Here is a 24,454-nt window from a genome sequence, read left to right as displayed (position 1 = left end):
CCAGGAAGTGTTTCAGGTTGCAAAAATTATTTGAGGCAACGAGTGTAGAAGCTCCTAGCACAGAGCTTAGCACCCTGCTCAGAAGTTCCAGTGGCAGTGATTATGAATCTCAACATTATCATTCATATACAAGTCCTTGAAACTGGGAATGAAAGATTCCTGGAGTGGACCTAGAATTTACATTGTAATGTGCTTAGCATTGAAAGTAAGCAGATGTTTGTAACACAATATTTGTGCTTTAAGGTTTTTACTCTGGGAAGAATTTTGATAAATTGGTTGTCTTTCCTAACAGTGGTAAGAAATGCATTCTCTTCCTTTGTTGGAGTCTTTCCTTGACTCAGGTATAACGCACATTGAAAGCTATTGGCTTTCTAAATTGGATTAACCGTTTATATAAAGCTTTAGTTTGGAATTGAGTCAGATCAATAAATATTTACTCATGTGATAAGAACAATGTGGAAGATTTTATTTCCTTAAACGTATATTCCCCCAAAACATAAGGTCCTGAATTAAAGCCCCGGCAGAAAGTAGGGGGAGCACAGGGAAGTCCACCAGAAGTGCCTGCAGGGCTCTGTGTTTCAGCATTTGCGTTTCGGGTGTCCAGGTGTGGATTTGTTCATTTTCCTGTCCACGCTGCCCTCCTTTGATCAGGCTTCGTAACTTTATGAGTTTTTCTGGAGGGCTGGAATGTTCTTCAGAGTGGCTGGGCAGCACAGGGCCCTAGGGCGGCTGGCAGAGACTTGGCCAGCATTCAGCGTGCTTTTTCCCCGCCTCTTCCACCCAGTTTTCTTTGGTTCTCTCCCTCTCTGTTGCTCACAGGTGCTTTGGTGGTAGCCTTCGTGATGTAATGTTCTCTGACCGTGTGTCTCCTAGAATCCTTAAAGGCAGTGCACACGGCACCATATCATGTCAGTTACCGGGAAACTTCTATACCTCTGTACTTAGTTTATATTGTGCATCATTGAAAAATTATCTTATTTTTACTGTTTGTTTTACATGTGTTCATATAAACTAATATTTAGTTTGTTTAAAGGTAAACTAATATTAACAGTTAGAATGATCCTAAAAGATAATAGTGTTTTCTGTACTTTAAAGTTTTTGGGTGGAATTACTCTTTGTAAGTTGGAACTTGTTCGAATTAGATTCTTTATCAAGGTCAGATCTAAGTGATTTCTAATAAACAACCTTGATAGTTAACATTAGCTAAGGCGACTGTTGGGTTGCCAGTGTCTTCACCTCGTCCCCTTTGGGAGCTGACGTGAACTCCTTTTTGCAGGGTGACCTAAAAGCTTACCTGCGCAACGAGCAAGAGCACATGAGGGGGGACTCGCAGACCATGCTGCTGCAGCGGATGGCCTGCGAGATTGCAGCGGGCCTGGCTGCCATGCACAAGCTGCACTTCCTGCACAGGTGGGTCCGTCCGGCCGCGCCGCGCTCCCCGCCCAGGCTGCGCCCGAGAAGGCGGCGGCGCCGTTGGTGTCGAGGTTCTGCAGAGGACTTCAGAGGGCGTAGAAGTTGAAGCTGTCCTGTACGTCCCACGGTCGGGATGAGGGTGGAGTTGGGCTGCAGTTAAACCGATACCAGGGAACAGAATGTCTTCATATGGCCTGAGGTCTAGAAGCCATCTCCAGAATTTCAGAGAACGTGAAAAATTGGCTCAACGCTGAGAGCAGATGGTGCCAGTCTCCCTGCTGACATCTCTCTGTGCGTCCCATTCGTGACAGCTTCAGGCTGTGGTTCTAACTGCGAGGTTCCTGGGTGAGGAAGAGAGGCTCTTAGAGGCTGGCGGCATATTTCCATGGAGGGCTGAGCAGCGGTGCCCGCTTCCCGCCTGCGGTGGCTCCGAGAGGCCGGCTTCCCCTGCCCCGCCCTCCCCTGGGGCCTGTTGCAGGTGGTCAGGGGTTGTGTGTGGGCAGCAGGGCGGTCAGTGTAACACATTTGTGCAGAAACCTTTCTGGTCCCGTTTGAATAGCCGCAGCTCTTCGAGCACATTGTATTTTGCTCCTCAGACCATTGATGTAATTTCGTCATTAAAACAACAAAGGACTTGGAGTCCTGTCTGAGGTAATGGTTCTTTGAACCCAAAAGGAGGTTTCTGCTTACTCTCCTCCAGCCTTCTGAGCTTTGATTTATGTTTAAAATATGTTTGAAATTATTTCTCAGGTCTCCAGGGAAACCAGCTTCTCTTTACTTGACTTTAATTAAATAATTTAACTCTTAACGATCCGAAGAGCTGGAAAGGAGCACCTGTGTGTTGACTTTAAGGGCTATTAATTTTTTTTTTTTTTTTAGTATTCTGTTTTTTAAAAGGTAGGTCGCACAGGAGTATATTTATAGTGTGACTCCATTTTTTTTTTAAATAAGAAAACACCTGCTTGTATTTGTAGAGGTGTGAGGGCGTGTGCACGTGCACCTGTGTGTGTGTGTGCATGTGCACGCGCGCGTACACGCGTGTATGTGAGAACAGACGTGGAAAAGTACCCTATCAAATTCTCAACATTGTTTCAGGGTAGGAAAGAAGGAAGATTATTAACATTTTTCCCATACATCTATATCTTATTTGACATGCATAGTGAGCAAGTCATTCTCATAAAGGGCTTTATGAAATACCCCAAAGATTATGGGTTTCTTCAAGCACGAGGCAGAATCCCTTACAAGAAACTTCAAAATGTAAATATCTATTTGCTTTATAATAGAGAAATCTTGGATTTCATTTTTTAGTCTCTTCTAATAGGTTAATACCCAGCATATTTGTATTGTTACTTTTTTGTAAGACACAGCAGATTATTCTCTAAAAGGTGGTTTAGGAGGTTTTAGATCTTGGAGGCTGGGGCATTTAGAGAGAGTGTCATGTCAGACTCAACAGTGTGAAGGCCTCAGAGGCAGATAGAAATTGCATTTAAAGCTCAGGTATGTTCCTGCTACTGTATTTTAAAAATTGGCAAAGACATCAGAGTAAATGTTCTTTTCCTCTGAGTTTCTATAGGTTAAAGTTCTACTTAATTTAGAATTGTGTGAGCTTTAAAACAAATGAAGATGATAAAGTAAATCACGTGGTTTGGATGTTATCCAGGTACAAAAACTCAAGGTAAAGAATATTTTTTAAACTGTTGGCATCTGTCCCCCTCCCTCCCTCCCGCTGTCTCTTTTATTTATTTGTCAGAGAGAGAGAGAGCACAAGAGGGGGAGGAGCAGAAGGAGAGAGAGAAGCAGCCTCCCCATGGAGCAGGGAGCCCAGTGCGGGACTTGATCCCAGGACCCCGGGATCATGACCTGAGCTGAAGGCAGACTCTTAACCGACTGAGTCACCCAGGCATCCCTCTCTCTCTCTCTCAAGTAGCGATATATATATATATATATATATATTTTAAAGATTTTATTTATTTATTTGACAGAGGGGGAGAGACAGCGAGAGAGGGAACACAAGCAGGGGGAGTGGGAGAGGGAGAAGCAGGCTCCCTGCTGAGGAAGGAGCCCGATGTGGGGCTCGATCCCAGGACCCTGGGACCATAACCTGAGCAGAAGGCAGATGCTTAATGACTGAGCCACCCAGGTGCCCTTTAAGTAGCTATATTTTATGTAAAATTCCCACTTGGGGCAAAATTTGTGCTTTAAGTTTTGTTTTTTTTTTTGTTTTTTAATGGTAGCAATATAGCATATTTTTTAAATCGGAATTCAGAATATTTACTGGCTGACTCAAAGTCGGGCTTTCTGTGTTGGTTGAAAATAGAATAGCTCACACGTCCAACTAAAAGCTGTTTGCTATTTTGGAAACTGATCTCGTAAAGCACCCCCAATTAAATTTTATTTTTGTTTATTGTTTAAGAGGAGACATATGCCTGGGTCTTAGGTAGCCTGCATCCCTGAAGTTTACATGTGACATCCGTGAAGGCTGTGTAAACAGCAGAAGCTGCCAGTATGCTACGTTCCACACCATTCTGCCTTTCTGGCTGAGAGCCTGGGACTTCCTGTCCTTCCCCTGTCAGCCTTCCTTAGCGGCTCCAGTGAGATACCACAGGTCACTGCGATGAGCTAAGTGCACAGAGGTTCCAGTGGGCAGCGTGGGCCTCATGGTGGCTCAGGTAGCTGAAGACCTGTGTGGCCATGGCCTTGAAGAGTACCCGGGTGACCACTGTTCACGAGAGAGCCTTTTTAGGATTTTCCTGGTTTTAAAGTTAAGGTAACTTTCTCCTGAGAAACCCTGAGATTCTCCAGCTCTGAGAGTGTGGCTATCCAGTGTTGCAGGAGCATGATACATAAACACTAGGGTTAGGTGCCATTTTACATGATTTTTTCTTAATCTGTGCTGTGTGTTGTGTCCACAGTGGTAGAGATGAGGAAGTCTGGTTACTAATAGGCTTGTTGTGCTGCACCTCTAGCGTGTTTCTTTCTGCTGGTGCATTATTAGGGGATTTCATTAATTTGTGTGCATGTAAAATCTTCAGATTATATCTTTTAAAGTCCTAATGTTTTCTATTTTAAAGATTCATCTTCAAGGAAAAAAATTTTATATGGCAATAAATATGATTGCTTTAATTCTTTTGATTATTTTATTTTTGAAGATCTAATTGGCTTTATTAAATGATTCATGAATTGGGCAGCACCCCATCTCCCCAGTTCAGGGGAGTTCTCCCTGACTGATCAGTTTATGTCAAAGCCACGGGTAGCATGTGGCACATAGTGGTGTTAAATGAAAAGAAGACACTGTACCATCATCTTGCTCTCATGAGGAAAATCCAAGGATTTTCCATACACAGGCTTCAGAGTCTGGCTTGAGCTGAAAGTCTGCAGGCATTTGACCCGTGTATGCGGAATGAAAGAGTGAGGGTCCCAGACGTGGGGCCTCACCTGCTCTAGTCTCGCGTTCTTCACTTGGAAGATCCTGGTCATAGAGCAGAGCTGGGATTCAAAACCAGAGCTGTGGTCTCCAGGGCCCACACTCTTAGCCAGCAAGCTACCCTAAACAATCACTGGTCACCCTTTTTAACTGGTGACACGATACTGTATGTTGAGAAAAAGCAAGGTACTAGTTTCTTTAAAAAACAAAACTAAATTAGAGAATTTATTGTAGCTTGCTTATAGCTGTACTACAGTTTCCCTGGAAATGAGGGCAAAAAAAACCCTCATTCCGTTTTCACCAGTGCCACAAAAATTTTCTATTATGATTTATTATAAATTACTTGGGAATAAATAATGTGAGAAAGACACAGGACTGTGTGAAGGAAGCTGTGCAGTCTTACCAAAGGACATAAAACATGTGAACAAATGGAAAGATGTGTCCCATTTTATGGTGGGAAGACAATACAGAAATGTCAGTTGTCTCAAAATTATTTTTTTTAAGATTTATTTGAGAGAGAGAGTGAACGAGAGAGAGTTCACAACTGGGGGAGGGGCAGAGGGAGAGAAGCAGACTCCCCACTGAGCAGGGAGCCCGATGCAGGGCTCGATCCCAGGACCCTGGGACCATGACCCGAGCTGAAGGCAGATGCTTAACTGGCTGGGCCACCCAGGCGCTCATATTAACTCAAAATTAATACATAAACTTTAAACAATTCCAGTAAGAATCCTCACAGGATTTGTGAGGGGGAAGGGGTAAAAATTATGTTTAGCTTCACATAGAAAAATAAGTGTCTAGAAGAGCCAGCAGAGTATGAAAAAGAAGTGAATTGTTGGGGCAGAAAGGGAGGCTTGCTTTACGAGGTATCAGAACTCACAGCCGACTCCTGGGATAGAGATCAGTATGGTTTTGATGGAGAAACAGATTCGTGGAGAGTAGACAGTGCATAGAGCAAGTGAACGTATGGCAAAAGTGGAACTCCTGTCAGTGGGGAAGAGATGGCTTCCCTGTTAAATGTGGGCACAGTTAATTACCCATCTGGGAAATTATTGGACCTCTGCACCGTCCTGTATGTGAAAATCAAGGTATAAGAAATAAATGTGATATTGGCAAAATTCTGGAAGACGGTATGTGTTTCCCAGTGATGAGCGAGGCCTCCTAACCAGAAAGGCCCTCCTTTCCTGATGTGGGAAACCCAGGAGTTGTAAAATAATGGGTGGCTATTACATGGAAGGTTGACTGCTCTATAAAAATTAAATGTTTTGCATGGCAGCAGACACCACAACAAAGTCAGTGGACAACAGACTTGGGAAGGTGTAGCTGCCAACACAAGGAGCCGCCGAAGGGCGACCGCTCACGACACCAAACAGATGCTGGTGGATCGGCGAGAGGACGATGAGCCCCTAGACAGACGGGCAGAGACAGATGGGAAGGTGATCCCCTTCAGAAGTTAGGGACGTGCAGGTTAAAGGCATGGAACCTTAGAGCTGAAGGAACTGCTGCATCTATTGCTAGTAGGGATGTGGGGAAGTTTCTGTCCTAAATCGCTTATAAATCATTACCAGTTTTTGAAGAGCTATTAGGGCAATAACTGTATAATTAAAAAATAACACATTCCCATTGCTAGACTCACTTCCATAGGACAGAGAGGCACCGGAACTTAAGGACATGGAGTGGAATGATCTGTCATAGCAGCATTTGAGGCGACGGCGAAAAAAATAAACATGACAAAGTAGACGTTCATGGGCGGGAATGAGAACCAGTCTCAGGCCATCCACACTGTGGAATACCACGCAGCTATCGTAGGGAAAGATGGAGGGCTGCTGGACTAGTTGACCTGGAGGGATTTCCACGTTGTGATGTTGTTGGGTGAGAAATAAAGATGTGGAGAGGTAGGCATAATGTCGCATAAAGCAAATGCCCCTTACTCCCCTTATCTCTGTTTTCTTGTGTGTACACTCTGCCTGTGGAAAAATACAGAAAGATCATACCTACCAGTTTGTTAATACATGTTACCTGGAATGGGTGGAGCTGGGGGAGGAAGAAAGTTTAAAAAAACAAAACAAAACATTTTTTTCATTAAAAAAAAAAGAACGGCAGCTCTTGAGGAAGTCTTAGAAGCTTAGTATTGCTTTTTTTTTTTTTAAAGATTTTATTTATTTGAGAGAGGGAATGAGAGAGAGCACAAGAGGGAAGAAGGTCAGAGAGAGAAGCAGACTCCCTGCTGAGCAGGGAGCCTGACGTGGGACTCGATCCCGGGACTCCAGGATCATGACCTGAGCCAAAGGCAGTCGCTTAACCAACTGAGCCACCCAGGCGCCCTGAAGCCTAGTATTCCTGTAACCCAGTTAATGCAAAAAGCCTGTGCGTGCGCATGGCTGGACTAGTAGAGAGGACAGAGCTGGAAGCTTGGGCTGGCTGTGCCGTGCCCTCGGGGAAGGAACTCTGCTGCAGGCTGAGCATGTGTATGAAGCGGGGGGGGGGGGGGGGGGGGGGGGGGGGGGGGAATGAAGGGCGGGGGTCTTCCGGTGGAGGGCCGCTTTGCCTCGGGACCCTCGCCCTCAACTTAAAATCATCAGGGCTAAGTAAAGTACTAAATGTTCCAGTTTTCTAGATGACCCTAGGTCTTATGGGAAAATTAATGTTCTGGGATCCATGGCATAGTGCTAGCCCTGATCCAGTGTAGCCTTCTAGGCCGGGCTTGGATTCTGGGGGTTGTTTGAGGGGTACCACCGGCCCCACTGCAGGCCTGCTGCGTTTCACTTGCCTCCCAAGTGATTCCAGTACACGCCCAGTGTAAGAACTACTACTCTGAAGAGCGTGCAGTTAATTGGCAGCTCAGTTCCATCCTGGTGTAGACGCCTTTGGGACAGGCCTAGGGGATCCCTTGCCTTATGTCAGAGTAACCTTCTTCTTAAGGACCTTGAGGGGTATCACCAGGCTGTTGAGGGAAGTCTCTCCACTCTGACCAGTCTTCCCAGCTCTGTGAGTGTCCTGTCAGCCTCATCATCTTCCAGAGCACACACGTATGCAGCTCAGGAGTTGGCCTCAGACAAGACTCAGAGGGACCTGTATGCAGATTTCTGGGATGCTTGCTCGCTCTCTGAGCTTACTCCCTCCTCTCCTTCTGCCCTGCCGTATAGTTCATCCCGTTTGGCAGCCTCTGTTTCTGCCATCCTTACGTGTTTCGTCCAGTCTTGTAATCGTGTACAGGGAGGAGGTAAGCCATAACCAGAGGTTGAGACCCATAGAAGCCTGACTGTCCAGCTCAGTGTCAGCTCTGGCCCAGCCCTGGAGAAAACAGAACTGAAGGCTTTGTCCCCATTTCTCAAAACCCAGGCCAGCAGTGGTGGGCCACATTCCAGCCACAGACCTTCCTTCTCTTTGGCGTCCGCCCAGAATTTCACAGCACAAGTGTCCTCTATAGACCTGGAGCCTAGCAGGTGCCTGACATGCAGGAGGCACTCAGGAAATGTAATCTCGTTCAGCTAGCAAGGACCGACCGAATAAGTCGAGGCAAAAGCAGTTAAAACTGCGTCCTTTGTGCCGTTATCAGAGTCCTCTGGCTTTCATCTTGAGCTTGTACGGCTTTGAGCTGCGTCCCATCTTCAAGTGCTAAGTAGCACTTTCTTCAAAACTCTTGAGTGATTTTTTTTTTTTAAACTTTCATGACCGCCAAGGGCAGAGCGGTCTGGTGAGCAAAGCACGAATTAGGGGTTCAAGTTGTTAATTCACCTCTCGTTAACTGTACCAAGATAAGCCACATTACTTAATCCTTCTGAACCTTTTTCTTCTATGAAATGGGGATAATCTTTATCCTGAAGTGCTGTTGTCAACAGGACTTGAGATCATGTATGCCACGCCCTAGAAGAATACTGAGCAGTAAGTTTCAGCTATTTTGCTTCCCACGTGGTGCCTCTGTTTATGAGGAATTAAGCTTGCTTGCGAAAGCAAAAGTGAGGCGAAGAGAGGTGTGAGTGATTTTGAAAATGGCTGCAGCCTCCCTAAGCTGTTTCCAGTCGAGCAGTCCTTCTGGGGCCAGGTCAACGCCAGCTCTGGCCGAGCTGAGAACAAGTAGTGATGCTTCCTCGTGGGTCAGGATGGGGAGCTCTCGGTCTGTGGATCCTCATGCCCCGCGTCTGTATGCCCCGCTCACACGGCCGAGGCCATCACTGACAGCGGGGCGATGGACAGCCTTGCTGCCGGCCAGGGGACGGAGCCAGAGGCCGTCAGAGCTGGATCGTTTGGCAGCCTCACCACCAGACCTGTTTTTCAACTTGAAGGAAAAATATACTGGGTATGTTTGTGTTTCCTGACCAAAAGCAGCCATTGACGTCAAGAATTGCCTGTGTTGTTAAGTTACACCTTTGTGTTTTTCTCTTCTTTAGCTTTGTGTGTTGGGCTTCAGAGAATATTTGCTTTTACCAATTTGGAATCGAATTACCTCATTATCTTAGAAGTAGATAGCACTTTAACATTCTGAGAACATTTCATATATTGCTTTATCCTTATAGAACCTTGTGAGTTAGCTTCTTACAGCGCACCCGTTTGTGAGTAAACTGAGGCTCAGATATGTTAAATGACTTGCCCCAAGTCACACGGCTCCTAAGCAGGGGAGCCAGGACGAGTCCCCACATTGCCCTTGTTGCGCCGCCTCCCCCCCCCCCGCTCCGCCCCAGTGCTGTGTGTGGTGCTTGCATGCGTGGGGTGGAGGTAGGGGGCAGGTTTAGAAGAAGCTCCTCCAGTCCCGCCCTGGTTTGGGTCCTCATTGCTTCAGATTTCAGGTGAGGAGAAGCATTCCTCCTTCCCCTGAGAGCATCATTTGGATTGTGTTAGAGTTTTAGGGTGCCTCTTACAATGAAAGCCAACGGCCTTTTGCTTAGGTGACTTTTCATCTTTTCCGTAACCTATACATTTGATGTGTCTAAAGACCTGCACTGTACATGTGGAAGGAGACAGGAGAGGACGGAGGGGGCAGGGCAGCCCAGGTGTTGCCTAGGGCTTGGTTGCTCAGATGGCCCGCGGGGAAGGCGCCAAGTGCCAAGGCCGCTGCCCGCCTGCAGGAGACACACACAGGGCCCTGTTGGAATGCTGGCGCACCCAGCTTTTAATTCTGCTCTTAGGAGAGAGATGTGGGGAAGGTTAAGAAGGATCTGTTTCTAGAGACTCTGGAAATGCCCATCAGTGGTGCTCAGTGACAGAGCCTCTGTTGGCAGAACCCGCGGCACTGTCCTGTTGTAGCTGTCGGTCCAGTGGATAGTGTCGCCTGCTGGAAAGCATTTCCGTTTCTCTGCCCTCGAAGGGTGTATTGCTTCTGCCTCCCTCCTGCCTCCCTTCATTCCAAAAAGGAGAGACCAATTTTCTTCTTAAGATTGGAAGTTTCTCTCTTGCTCCCAGACACCACAGGCTTGAAGGCTTCTGAGGGGAGCCCCGTGAAAATTACCGCTAGTAAACAGAGTGTGGAGACGATTGAATAGAACCAGCTGGCTGTCTAGATCAGCACGTGTTCGTCGGGGACCAGCCATACGTCCAGGACAACGCTCCAGTTGCTGGTGCATTGTTGCTGATGGTTACTGCGGGGGGGGGGGGGGGACGGCGTCTTGTTGGCTTTGCAGCCCTGGCAAAAAAGTTACTTTGATTCTCTGCCTGTTTCCTCATCTGTAAATGAGGAGGATAAGATTATCCACTTCCAAGGTTCCTTGGTGAAGATGAAATGAGTTAATACGTGTGTATAGAGCTTAGAGAAATGCCCAGTGTAGAGTAAGTGCTTTATAAATCTTAGCCATTAACATATGATTGGATCCTTGTATACCAGGCGGGCTGTCCTTACGTACCTGGTCCTTATGTATCAGGCGGGCTGTCACTGAGTTACATCAGCCATAGCTGCTGCCGTCATCAGCATGGTCCTGGTTCAGGCATGTAAACTTCAGAAATTAAAATCTTTGAAAATTAAGAATTTAATCATTAGTTTAAGCTTTTGTCTTCTAAAATCATATCAAGACAAACATTTTGAGTTTTGGACTACAGAAAGTTTTTGATAACTTCATGATTTGAAACTATAAATGAGCTGTGCTTTTCTACTTTAATTTAGTGGACTCTCTTAATTCCTATGCCAGTGGATGATCAAACAGATAAAAAGATTGAAAGATAAAAGGGGGGCTTATACCGAAATCCAAAGTGTTTACTCTGTTGTCTATATGGAAGGCTCTTTCAGAAAAAGTAGATTTTACTTTTCAACATACGTGTTTTTGAGAATTAACCTGTTTTTAAATAACCTATGTAATTTGTTTTCAGTAAGTCCTGAAAATGTGCTCTTTACCTTCCTGTGGAGAGGTGGGGTTTGCAAGAAAGCGAAGTAACTGGAAGTGGCCTCCTTATAATATATTTAAAAATTAATATTTTTAATGTAGATTAGTTTGGGGTGCTTGAAATTGTAATTTTATTCATCTTTACTTATAATAAATAGACAACCACTAGACTATTACTCAAGTAATACAAGTTACTGTAAAAAATTATTCAGACACTTTGGCTCATAGTATTTTAAAATTCCTGGTCATCCTTTTTTTTTAAAGATTTTATTTATTTGAAACTGAATAAGAGACAGAGCACAAGCAGGGCAGGGGGCGGAGGGAGAGGGAAAAGCAGGCTCCCCACTGAGCAGGGAGCCTGATTCGGGGCTCGATCCCAGGACCCCGAGATGATGACCTGAGCTGAAGGCAGACGCTTAACCGACTAAGCCAGCCAGCCGCCCCTCTTGATCACTCTCAAAACACCAGGAAATGAGACATAAATCTGCTATTGATGCAGCAGAAGGTACAGATATGGTCGGAATTTAACCTTAGCAGTTACTTGTTTTTTTTAAAGATTTATTTATTTGAGAGTATGCGTGAGCATGGGGGAGGGGCAGAGGGAGAGAATCTCAAGCAGACTCCCTGCTGAGCATGGAGCCCCATGCTGGGCCCAATCTCACAACCCATGAGCTGAAATCACAAGTCAGACGTTTAACCAACTGAGCCATCCAGGTTCCCCGCTTTAGCAGTTACTACTTGTAAGAAAAAATTTGATCATCTCCATGGATTTTAGTAATGACGAATATGATATATAATACTTTTTCCGTTAAAAAATAATTTTAGGGGCACCTGGGTGGCTCAGTCGGTTAAGCGTCTGCCTTCGGCTCAGGTCACGATCTCAGGGCCCTGGGAGCCAGTCTTGCGTCAGGCTCCCTGCTCAGCGGGAAGCCTGCTTCTCCCTCTCCTCCCCACCTGTGCTTTCCCTTGCTATCTCTCTCTCTCTCTCAAACAAATAAATAAAATCTTAATAAATCGAGACAGAGGATATGATAGGGAGAGCATGAGAGGGAGGAGGGTCGGAGGGAGAAGCAGACTGGCGAGCCTGATGCCGAACACGATCCCAGGGCCCCGGGATCATGACCCGAGCTGAAGGCAGACGCCTAACGACTGAGCCACCCAGGCGCCCCGAAAGAAGAATTTTAAAACATTACTGAGCAGGGAGCTCCGCACACCACTCTGCTTCATAGAGAAGGCCTTGTGCACGGCAGTTGGGAGCGACAGTGCCCTGCTTGGGTTCTCCTTGTCCTCGTGTTCACTTCACTCTTTCTGCTTTTAGTGACTTAGCCTTGCGGAACTGTTTTCTTACCTCGGACCTGAATGTGAAAGTCGGAGATTATGGAATAGGATTCAGCAGGTACAAGGTAAGCCAAGGTTTAAAGGTTCTCTCCTGAAGTTGACTCAATTTCATAGCCATGAGGTGGCCGTATCACAAAATGCCACCCTGGTTTTGGAAGAGGGGGTTAAGAGTCTTGGTTACGTTGCCCTTTTGGAGAATGGTTTGTTCTAGTCATCCTAACAGCAGTCTTGGCTTCTGACGTGTGGTTTGTCTACATCAGTGGCTCTGTGCTGAGGTTTTGGGACGGCTTTCCAAAGGCTTTGTTTAAAAATAAGATTTTTACACAGTGTAATTAATATAGGTTGGTGGTGCATAACACATTTTAGTATGGACACATGGGCAATAATCATTACCACCTGTATAATCAAATACATGTCATATCAACATGTCCCCAGTAAAACTCTGGCTCTAAAGGAAGCTTGCAATTTAGATTTTTTAAATTCTGCCATAAATATATCCCCAAACAAACTAAGAAGTAGGTGAGGTTTTCATGTGTTCTTTTGTAGCCCAGCTGAATGAGGTAGCATGGTATGGGGCATAGAACGTGACTGTCTTTCCTGGCTCCACACCATCTCCAGAGCGGCACGAGGATCATACCTGTTCTGTCTTCCGGGGTTCTCGTGAGGACCACAGGGGTCATGTTTTCATAGTACTTTGTAACTAAAATATATTACGCAAATATAAGTTGGTTATTTGTCTACATAGTCGCTCTAGCGTCTTGAGCCCTTGCTGTGTACCAGGCACCATGAAGTCGTTGCCGGCAGTTACCTATTTTAATCCTCACCATAAAGGGAGGTGGGTATTGTATCATCTTCATTTTACAGATAAAGAAAAAGGCTTAGCATATTTGTTGCTTTCCCAGAGTCTGGTAGCGAGCTGTAAATGGTTGAGCATGGACTTAGAACCCAGTCCCTAATCTTAGGCACTGCTGCCCTACTCGGGGCGTAAGGCCCAGCATATTTTAAAAGATGTTTTGCTCAGGGTCTGTTCTGTACATCAGATGTGGAGTACCTTCCTTTTCCAGGAAGGCTGACTGAGCAAGCGTTCATGGCTCGGAGAGCAGCTCACGAAGCCCAAAAGGCTTCAGAGAAAACCTCACCCACCTTCTGCCCAGAAAATCTGTCTTCATGCCCACTTCTTTTTCTGATACGTCTTTTGGGTTCAGCATGTGTTTTCTGAGAATGACCTGGTGTTAAATCATTGAGTTCACTGAAAAGCTAATAGAATTTAAAATTCTGTATGCTTGGGGCGCCTGGGTGGCTCAGCCAGTTAAGCGGCTGCCTTCAGCTCGGGTCATGATCCCAGGGTCCTGGGATCGAGCCCCACATCGGGCTCCCTGCTTGGCGGGAAGCCTGCTTCTCCCTCTGCCTGCCACTTCCTCTGCTTGTGCTCTCTCTCTCTGTCAAATAAATAAATAAAATATTTTTAAAAATAAAATTCTGTATGATTTCTAACACAACAGGAGGATTATATTGAAACAGATGATAAAAAAATTTTCCCTCTGCGATGGACTGCTCCAGAATTAGTAACCAGCTTTCAAGACAGACTACTAACTGCAGATCAAACGAAGTATAGTAATATCTGGTAGGTATTGATTTACCATTCTGTTAGACTTTTGTGTAGCAAAGTCCTAACTTTTTTCCCTTTGAGTACTTAAAGAAAAATAACTGAATAAGATTTAGGAACACAGGTGTGCCTGATGGTGAGGTAAAGACAATTCTTTTACATCATAGCAATTATCACAATTGTGATGATATAATTAACTTTTCTCTTACCCATTCAACAGTAATAAGGTCCACAAAAGCAGGAAACTGGTCTATTTTCTTGCCTCCTGTAAGACCTGCAGTATAATAGACATTTTAAATATTTATTAAAGTGAATGAAAAAACAGAAAGACGTTTGGACCAATATGTAATACTGTGATTTATAGGAGATCAGTTTAATGAAAGTTGAAAAAAATGTGTTTATGTCTTTGACTAACAGTTTCTGTTACAGCTGTCTTAATTTATATATATATTTTTTGTGCTATTCTGCTTTTTCTATTTTCTTTTTCTCTTCTTGCCTTCTTTTGGATTGATTTTTTTAACTGCTTTTTCCCGTTAGTTTGAGAGCTATCTATGCTAGTCCTATACTTTTATTAAAGGTTACCCTAGAAGTTATAACATGTATATTCCACTTATTTTAGTCTAATATTGGCTCATATTTTGAGCCTCTCTCGGAACAATACAAGGACCTTTAACATACTTTAATTTGGTTTAACTATACACCACACACATGCATGGACACACACGCACCTGTGTGCGCACACACGCACGCGTGGATGCATGCATGCACACACACAATTATATCTTATTGGGTATTTTTTTTCTTTTATCCTCACAAGACGTTATTACTGGTTTTTTTAAGCTTTTTTGTTTAGGTTTATCCACGTAATTAAATCACTTTGCTCCTCATTCTTTTTTTTTCTTTTTTCTTTCTTTCTTTCTTTTTTTTTTTTTTTTAATCTCAGAAATTCCATCTGGGATCATTCTCCCTTTGTCTGAAGTATGTCCTTCAGAATTTCCTATAGTGAGGGCCTGCTGGTAACAGACTCTCAGTTTTTTGTAGGTCTGAACATACCTTTATTTTGTCCTCATTTTTGAAATATATTTTTACTTGGTGACAGTTACTTTCTCTCAGCATATTGAAGAGATCGTTCTACTGTCTTCTGGCTTCCATTGTTGCTATTGAGAAGTCAGCCGTAAGTCTACCTAAGCTCTTTGAAGGTAATGTGACCTTTTCTCTCTGGCTGCTTTTAAATTCTTCTCTTTGTTTTTTGTGGGTTTTTTTGTAGTTTCACTATGATGTGTATGGGTGTGGATTTCTTATGTTTTTCTGCTTGGGATTTATTTGGCTTTTCAGATCTATAGGTTGGTGGTGTTCTCAGGCCTACCCTTCAAATACTGCCTCTGCTCCATTTCTCTCTTTCGGGAAGTCTGTTTAGATGTGTGTCATGCCTTCCTGCTCTGCCTTCTGTCTCTTCATCTCTCCTTTATATATCCTATCTCTTTGACTCTGGGCCACGGTCTAGATAATTTTGAGACCTGTGTTCCAGCCACTAATTCTTTCTCTTTTTAAAAATTCTCTCTTCAGCTGTGTCTGTTCTTCTGTTAAATCTCTCTATTAAGTTTTGTGTAGTTCAGCTATTGACTTTTCAGTTTTAGGAAATCTATTTGGTTTTTAAAAACATGTCCCAGTGTTTTTAAAACAGTTGGATTATGATCTGCATCAGATGTTTCTGGTAGCGGAAGTCTTAGTGGATTTGATCTTGCTGGTTCCTGATGGTGCCTTGTTTCCTTGGGGTGAGGATCTTGGAAACCTAGAATTGGGGAGTATTCCTCCAGAGAGGATCCACACTTACTTGCTTGTGTTGGATACCACGGGGTCCTGCCATGTATGAGAGCTTCACATATTCAGATGAAGGTTTTTTTTTGAACACTCAGGTGTTGTGAATTTGGGCTGCAAATCCAATCAAGGATCAGCTCTGTGGTTACAGCTTGTTAGGGACCACACGCCCCCCCTTACACACACATGCGCACACACACACACACTCACACACTTGTACACACATACACTAACAGCACCTTAGTGCTGAGTCAGCTTGCCTTTCAGGCTCCTGGAGGGAGGCAGGGGGCAGGTTTAATCTCACTGTGAGGAGGTGTCTCTGTGATTCCCCTTAGCTTCGGCAGGCCCAGGGCTTTGGCCTATTTACCACCACCCGCATTGCCTTGTAAACCAAGACCACAAAAGCCTGAGTTCTGTGCTTCAGCAAAGGCACCAGCTCAAAGGTGGTTTTAGTATTCTCCTTAGTTCTTCAAGTTCTAGAGTTTTTCCTGGCAATTCCCTTAGCCCATCTTTGATACCTTTAAAAAGATGCTCTGTGTGCTTCATCCATATTTTTACTGTTCCTAGCAGGGTGTTGGACCTGAAAACTTAGCCTGTGTTCCCAGAGACAGCCCACCCTTGTTGCTAACGCTTTGAGAAGTCTCTGGCGGTAGGGCCAACAGTAGTGCCAACTGCGGCCCAAGGCAGGGCCCACGCTGCCCTGTACCGGGGGGATCAACAGGGGCCTCTCTTAGAGAGCTTAGTGGAAAAGAGGGTAAGAACTACAGGACGCTCTTTTTTCCCCGGAGGGGAGAGGCCAGTGGTACTGAAGGACGTAAGAGCCAGTACAAAGTGAAGAATGGAAGAGCTAGGGATCAGCGAGTGATTGGTGGTGGTTACCCTGGAGGGCGCCGCACGGGGTAGAGCAGAGAGCTCTGGGGGAGGGACAGACCTGGAGGAGGAGACGTGTCTCATCTTTCTCTGTGGCCTGAGGAGATGAGTAGGGGATGCATAGAGATACTAGGATTGGTGGAGTGGGGAGTTGAGAAAGCCCATGCTTCGTGTCCTCTGAAGAACAGGGTGGGCTGGGGGCTGGAGAGGGCTTTGATTTGGGAATGGGGGAGGGAAAGTGAGTTAAATCAGGGATTTGGAGAAATTGACACAGGTAGTTATATGCCCAAGATCACACCAAGCATGGTGGCGGTAACACTCATTTTGCCATTAATTATATACTATCTCTTTGGTCTTTAGTGTTTCATGTGAATTTCTTATTTTCCTCAGTTAGATTATAAACTCCCTAATGTCATCAATAGTGTCTTAAACTTTTTTGTATCCAGAACGACCCTCTGCCTCTGGCAAGTCTGTGCCAGGGAGAAGAAATGTTTTATTTCGTGAATTGAGTTGTGAAATTTGGGTCCATTTATTTTCTCTGATAGAAGTGATTTCTCAACTTAGATACTGAATATGCTGATTTTTTTCACTGACTTGTGAAGTTAGCATAGAGAAATTAACTCATAAGTTAGATTGTACTGTACAGTGTCAAATAATAGACTTACTCATTCAGTGCAGTTTATTATTCAAACAAGCATTCTGGAGGTATTGATCCAAGTCACGTAAACCATCAATACCCAAACCTGGCTGGATGTCAGAATCACTAGTGAACTTTTTAACTACAGTTTCCTAGGCCATACCTGCATCTACCAACTGAGAGTTTTTGGGGGTGGGTCCTAAATACCTCTCTATTCTAGATGACACAGGTGGTCAGCCGGATTTAGGGGCCATTGCAGTGATAGGAGATGCTGCCACACGACCAAAGGCTCGTGCTGGGATAGAAACCCAGAGACTGCACAAAGGAGATGGAGAGTTAAGTGTACATCTGAGCTGCAGAGGCCGTTTCCATGGCGACAGAGCACTTGGCGTGAGAGAACGGGATGGGTACCAAGAAGGGGCAGTCCCTCCTGCCTGTGGTAACAGCCGAGAACCTGGAGGCATCGAGAGGCTCGGGCAGGTGGCAGACACACAAACAGGTGGAAGAATGATGGCAAGAAGTCCCTTCCTAATAGCAACCAAACCCACACTGTTAAGGAAATGTGTGGATCCACCAAAGAAGAAATTATTTGTTTATATAAAGGTTTCTCTGATATATTTTCTGGTGTTTACTGCTATTGTGAATGGGATTTTTTTTTTTTTTTGTCCACCTCAGGATTTTATCTTGTATCTCACCATTTTGCTAAACTCTGAAATAATTCTAATGTTCTTTTTTTCTTTTTTAAAGATTTTATTTATTTATTTGACAGAGAGAGACACAGCGAGAGAGGGAACACAAGCAGGGGGAGTGGGAGAGGGAGAAGCAGGCTTCCTGCGGAGCAGGGAGCCCGATGTGGGGCTTGATCCCAGGACCCTGGGATCATGACCTGAGCCAAAGGCAGACGCCTGACGACTGAGCCACCCAGGCGCCCCACGATCTTTCAAATAATTTCTTGAATTTTAAAGTTGACAGTCACATTAGCTGCTCTCTGTAATTGTGCCTGTTATCTGTTTGATTTTTTTTTTTTTTTGCATTGGCCAAAACTTCTAGAGTATTCTGTGGTAAATATGTAAATATGAGGAGGCATACTTGTCCTCATCTTATCGAAAATGCCTCTTTTTAAAAGTCTTTGAAGAGTTATCTTTAATAACCTTTTCAGTACACACCTTGTTCGTAAAGTCACTAATGAGTGTACAAATGAAGATATTGGTGCTGAAAAATTTGACATCTGTAAAGGGAAGAGGAAATAACTGTTTTCTTTTTTCCACAGGTCCCTGGGTGTGACACTTTGGGAGCTTTTTGATAATGCTGCTCAGCCTTATTCCAGCCTTTCCAACTTAGATGTTCTCAATCAGGTGATTCGAGAGAGAGACACAAAGCTCCCTAAGCCTCAGCTGGAGCAGCCTTATTCTGATAGATGGTGGGTAACTCCATTTTGCGTTTTGTTGTCTCTTTCTTTGGGTGTTAGTTGTATATTCCCTCTTTTTAAACAATAAATGTTATGAAAAGCAAACTGTATTATTCACAACTGATTTTCGATCTATTTTTAAAATTTAATGTTTTTTTTTAAGTGTGTAGAACAAGTAGGGGTTTATGAATTACATGCAATAAGAAAAAATGTGAAGTCTGAACTAATTTAGAAAAGTCAATATTAAGGGAGTTTCCTGTTGTGGAATTGTTTTAAAATGAGGCTATTTTTGTAAGTGATACCTAATATGTGCGAAAAGAGCATAGAAACGATAATATTTAAATAGGCAGTGGGAGCTAATTTGCATAATGTATGTTGACATTTGCAAAACAGATTTACTTCATATGAGTCTTTGGACCAGTTCTTACTCCAGTGCCAATTAGGATAAGGTTTACCTCTTTCTAAGCCTCTGTCTACACCACTATGTGCCCAGCGCACACTGCCTCTGAAGCAAGGTGAGCCCCTGTACTTAGGCATCGCTCAGCTCCCCACGCTGCGGGAACCGTTTCACTCAGAATAACTGGATCTGGACTCTATACATTTAATAATTTGAAGTCATCTTTGTCTTTCCTTCTGCTCTTGGCACCAGCTTAAGATGATGGCTGTATTCAGTCAACCCTTGGAAGACCCAGCTCCTGGTTGCTGCCTTCTTTGGATTTCATTTTCTACTGTTTCCCTCCACTTTCCGCTACGTTTCTGATCTAAGGAAACCATGTGCTACATAAGATCGTAGTGTTACTTTTTATTGGGGGGAATAGTTAGATATTAGTTACAACAGAATTTGTCTCTGAGAATTCTTGCAAAATAAAGTGAGTAAATCTAAAAATGCAAGACAAGTGCAGTCTTTACTACACAGGATACCTGTGATAATGTTTTAAAGAGGAGATGATGTTGAAACTCTTTCTAAATTCTGGGGCTAAGTCACTGGATACACACTAGAAAAACAAATGACAGACACCAATACCGTGAAGTGTCCTGGGAACACAAAAAACTAGGATTTTATATTTTTATATTTCTTTATTTCCTCTTTCACCATGAACTGAGCTGCTTCATGTGGTCAGCAGTGATCATAGCATAGAAACTTTTGAGGTGTTGGGTTGGCTTAGGAGTCCTTGTGAAGTCCTTTCTTATTTTAAAGCAGTTTACCATTGGGGCGCCTGGGTGGCTCAGTCGTTGAGTGTCTGCCTTCGGCTCGGGTCATGATCCCGGGGTCCTGGGTTTGAGCCCCACATCAGGCTCCTTGCTCAGTTGGGAGTCTGCTTCTCTCTCTCCCTCTGCTACTCTGTCACTCTCTCTGTCAAATAAATAAATGAAAAATCTTTAAAAAAAATGAATAAAGCAATTTACCACCAATCTATTAATTACCTCTCAATTGTCATTCAGGTATGAAGTTTTGCAATTTTGCTGGCTGTCACCAGACAAGAGACCAGCAGCCGAGGATGTGCATAGATTGCTCACCTACCTGCGGATGCAAAGCCAAAGGGACTCAGAAGTTGACTTTGAACAACAGTGGAATGCTCTTAAACCAAATACAAATAGCAGAGACACTTCAAGTAATGCTGCCTTCCCAATTCTCGACCATTTTGCCAGGGATCGGCTTGGTCGCGAGATGGAGGAGGTCCTCACCGTGACTGAGACCAGCCAGGGCCTGAGCTTTGAGTATGTCTGGGAGGCGGCTAAGCATGACCACTTTGATGAGCACAGTCGGGGCGCCCCAGACGAAGCCTTGTCCTACACAAGCATCTTTTTTCCAGTTGAAGTTTTTGAGAGTTCACTTTCAGATCCCGGGCCAGGGAAACAAGACGACAGTGGCCAGGATGTCCCCCGTGGGGCCCCTGGAGTGGTTCCTGTTTTTGATGCCCACAACCTTTCTGTTGGAAGCGACTATTACATCCAGTTGGAAGAAAAAAGCGGTAGCAACTTGGAGCTCGATTACCCGCCCGCACTGCTCACAACCGAGATGGATAACCCAGAGAAGATAAGTGATGAGACGTCCCAGTTTCTGACACTCAAGAATCTTGAATTTGAGGAGTCCAGTACAGATGAGGATTTCTTCCAAAGCAGTACAGACCCCAAAGATTCCAGCATCCCCGAGGACGTCCATGTTCCCAGGGGCCCTGAGAGCCCCTTCAACAGTATATTTAATGATCTGGACAAATCAGATGGTCTGCCCGGTCACCAAAAAATATTTGACTTAATGGAACTAAACGGAGTTCAAACGGACTTGAAGCCGACCACTTTAAGTTCAAGTCTGGATGCCTCCAGAGAGTCCGTAACAACATGCCACTTTGAGAAAGAAAAGCCCCGTAAGCTTTTTGACTGTGAGCCTCTTTGCTTATCAGAAAACCTTTTGCACCAGGATAATTTTGATCCACTGACTGTTCAAGAATTGTCAGAAAACTTTTTATTTCTTCAAGAGAAAAACTTACTAAAAGACTCATTGTCTAGCAAAGAACATGTAAATGATCTTCAAACAGAACTTAAAAACGCTGGTTTCACTGAAACAATGTTAGAAACTCCACGTAGAAATTCTTTAGATCCTGAGGTTAACTTTGCTGAAAATAAACCAGGCTTTTCTTTGTTGCAGGAAAACGTAAGCGCAAAAGGTAAAGACACAGGTGTCGTGTTCAAGGACAACACTTTGAATACCTCATCACAGTCTTCCCCGGAAGTGCAGGTACCTCCTACCTCTCTCGAAACAGAAAGAACACCTCATCATGTACCTCCAGATACGTTCCTGAAGCAGGGAGAACCCACATGTTCAGATGTCAGTGTCCATGAAGACTGTCTCTGCCAAGAAATCAGTCCAGACTCTGTGGCCGTCACAGTTGTAATCCCCTCAACTGATGCCAAAGCACACAGCATTGGCGACAGGTCCCATGACTTGACCCACCAAAGTCCAGAGACCTTGAGACTGACCAAAAGTGACTCGGTTCTTGTTGATGACCTTTTTGCCAATAAGGTGAGTATAGGAAATAATCTTCCAGAATTGAGACAGAACTTACAAAACCAGCCCCTTTCAGAAGACCATCACAGCAATAGTCTGCTGGAGAAAAACGTGGAAGCTGTGGAGACTTTGAGTCAGCTGCATTGTAAAGATGCTACAAAAGAGGGGGGCTTGGTGTCCGTCCTCTCCTCGGACTCAACCAGTCAAGACAGCCTTTTAGAAGACAGCTTGTCAACACCCATTCCGACTTCAGAACAGTCTGTGGAGACCCCAGACTCTCTGGATTCAGTGGATGTCCATGAAGTTTTATTGGGTTCGTTAGGCTCTCACACGCCTCAGAAACTCCTGCACCCTGATAAGCCTGCAGACAGTGGCTACGAGACTGAAAACTTGGAGTCCCCTGAATGGACTCTGCACCCTGCTTCTGACGGCGCCGCAGCCGCAGAGACGTCCACAGCAGGTGACAGCGGTCATAGCAGTTTGCCTCCCAACCCGGTCATTGTCATCTCAGACGCAGCCGATGGCCACAGAGGTACAGAAGTGACCTCGCAGACATTTGCACCTGGCCCTCAGAGCTCATACCGAGACTCTGCTTACTTCTCAGATAATGACTCTGAGCCGGATAAGAAGTCCGAGGGGGTCCCAGGACCCTCAGCTTCAGCCTTGGAATTGGTAACGGATCAGCCCCTGCCGGAGCCAGTCATTCCAGAGCAAAGTCCTGGCACCAGGGACGGTTGCCGGGAAACCAAACATGGCCAGCCAGACCAAAGTTGTCTACCTGTGTCGCAAGATTCCAGTCACCTGGAGTTGAGAGAAACGTTGGAACCGGCACCAGCTGATGTTTCCAAGCAGACACCTCCTCCTCAAGACGAGGCTGGCAGTCCCTTGAGTTTGTTGAATTCCGAGCTAAGCAGCTGTGATGACTTTGAGGCACAAGAGGAGCGCCCCTGCACGCTCGCCTCCACTGGCACCAACACCAACGAGCTCCTCGCCTTTGCAAATGCCACCCTCTGTTCCAGCAGCGCGTCAGACCTGACGGTGGAGAAGACCCTGTGCGGCCACGCCGAGGGCCACAAGTTGAAAGAGCCAGATATCGAAGGGAAATACCTGGGGAAACTTGGTGTGTCGGGCATGCTTGACCTCTCTGAGGACGGCATTGAGGCAGACGAGGAAGACGAAAACAGTGACGACTCCGACGAGGACCTGCGGGCGTTCAACCTGCACAGCCTCAGCTCTGAGTCGGAGGATGAGACCGAGCATCCCGTGCCTGTGATCCTCAGTAACGAGGATGGAAAGCACTTACGGAGCCTGTTGAAACCCTCAGCCGCCGTTGCCATTGATCAGCTCCCCGATGACTGGAAAAAAGAAAAGAAGGCAGTGACATTTTTTGACGATGTCACAGTCTATCTGTTTGACCAGGTACCTGTTAACCTCCAAACTGTCATATTAGAGAATTCCAAGGTGTGTTAGGAAATCGAGTGTGCTTTGTTTTCCTGATTGCTGTTTTGAGGCTGCCAATCTGTTTTATGATTCCTCAAAAATAGGAATTTGGGGGGCCTGGGTTAAGCGTCTGCCTTTGGCTCAGGTTGTGATCTCAGGGTCCCGAGATCAAGCCCCACATTGAGCTCCCTGCGCACAGGGAACCTGCTTCTCCCTCTCCTCTCTGCTCGTGTGTGTGCATGCTCTCTCTCGCTCTCTCTCAAATAAATAGGAATTTGGGTTGGTTACAGTTTCAAGAATATGCAGAAATGTAGTTTCAACAGGGAACTATTAAATGAAGGGAAGGAGACCTGGATGCCCCTTCTGGATTTGCTGACAGAGTCCTACTGAAATCAGCTACTCTTTACAGACCAAATTTCCATAATCAGCAGTTGGCAGCAATAGCCAGCACGCAGGTGCAGGCTGGAACAGTCCATGGTTCACAGGTAGCCCCAGAGGTGCCGGCCACAGGTGGTCCCTGCGGATTGGGACCAGGCAGCGGTGGAGTCTGAGACCCTCCCGCCCTCCTGTGCCTGCTGAGCACTGCTCTGTGAGCTCAGACTTCAGCCTCTCTACAAATGAAGGGCTGAAGATTTTCTTGCATCTGTTAATTGATTTCTTTTTTAGAGCAGGGACACAAGCAGGGGGAGTGGGAAAGGGAGAAGCAGGCTTCCCACAGAGCAGGAAGCCCGATGCGGGGGCTCGATCCCAGGACCCTGGGATCATGACCTGAGCCGAAGGCAGACGCTTAACGACTGAGCCACCCAGGCACCCCTGTTAATTGATTTCTAGGCTAATTCCGTTAAGGTCAGAGAGCAGGTTTGGTATTGTTTCAGTTCCTCTGAACTTACAGAGGTTTGTTTTAGAGCCTGGCCGTGGTCTGTCTTGGTGAATGTTCCGTGTGTACTTGAAAGAATGTGCCTAGGGGCGCCTGGGTGGCTCAGTCGGTTAAGCATCTGCCTTCGGCTCAGGTCATGATCCCAGGGTCCCAGGATGGAGCTCCACGGGGAGCCTGCTTCTCCCTCTGCCCCTCCCCCTGCTCATGCACGTGTGTGTGCACTCTCTTCCCCCTGCCCCCCCCATTTAAGTAAATTTTGAAAAATCTTTAAAAAGAAAGAAAGAGCCTGTCAGGTCTAGATGGTTGAT

General features: G+C 45.3%; 1 protein-coding gene across 2 annotated transcripts in view; it reads left to right on the top strand.

Annotated features, from left to right (window-relative positions):
* The window catches only part of LMTK2 (lemur tyrosine kinase 2), an 89,838-nt gene that overhangs the window by 57,016 nt on the left and 8,368 nt on the right, over positions 1-24,454 (top strand). For both annotated transcript variants that reach the window (XM_025863589.2, XM_025863588.2), the window contains exons 7-11: positions 1,277-1,410; positions 12,464-12,548; positions 13,986-14,107; positions 18,685-18,834; positions 20,266-23,248. In XM_025863589.2, coding sequence (XP_025719374.2) covers positions 1,277-1,410; positions 12,464-12,548; positions 13,986-14,107; positions 18,685-18,834; positions 20,266-23,248 — 3,474 coding nt within the window. The remainder of the gene's footprint in view (positions 1-1,276; positions 1,411-12,463; positions 12,549-13,985; positions 14,108-18,684; positions 18,835-20,265; positions 23,249-24,454) is intronic.

This window comes from Callorhinus ursinus, unplaced genomic scaffold, assembly GCF_003265705.2.
Source record: "Callorhinus ursinus isolate GAN/ISIS: 27379988/994484 unplaced genomic scaffold, GSC_fseal_2.0 scaffold70, whole genome shotgun sequence".
NCBI lineage: Eukaryota > Metazoa > Chordata > Mammalia > Carnivora > Otariidae > Callorhinus > Callorhinus ursinus.
This window is presented reverse-complemented; position numbering and strand designations above follow the sequence as displayed.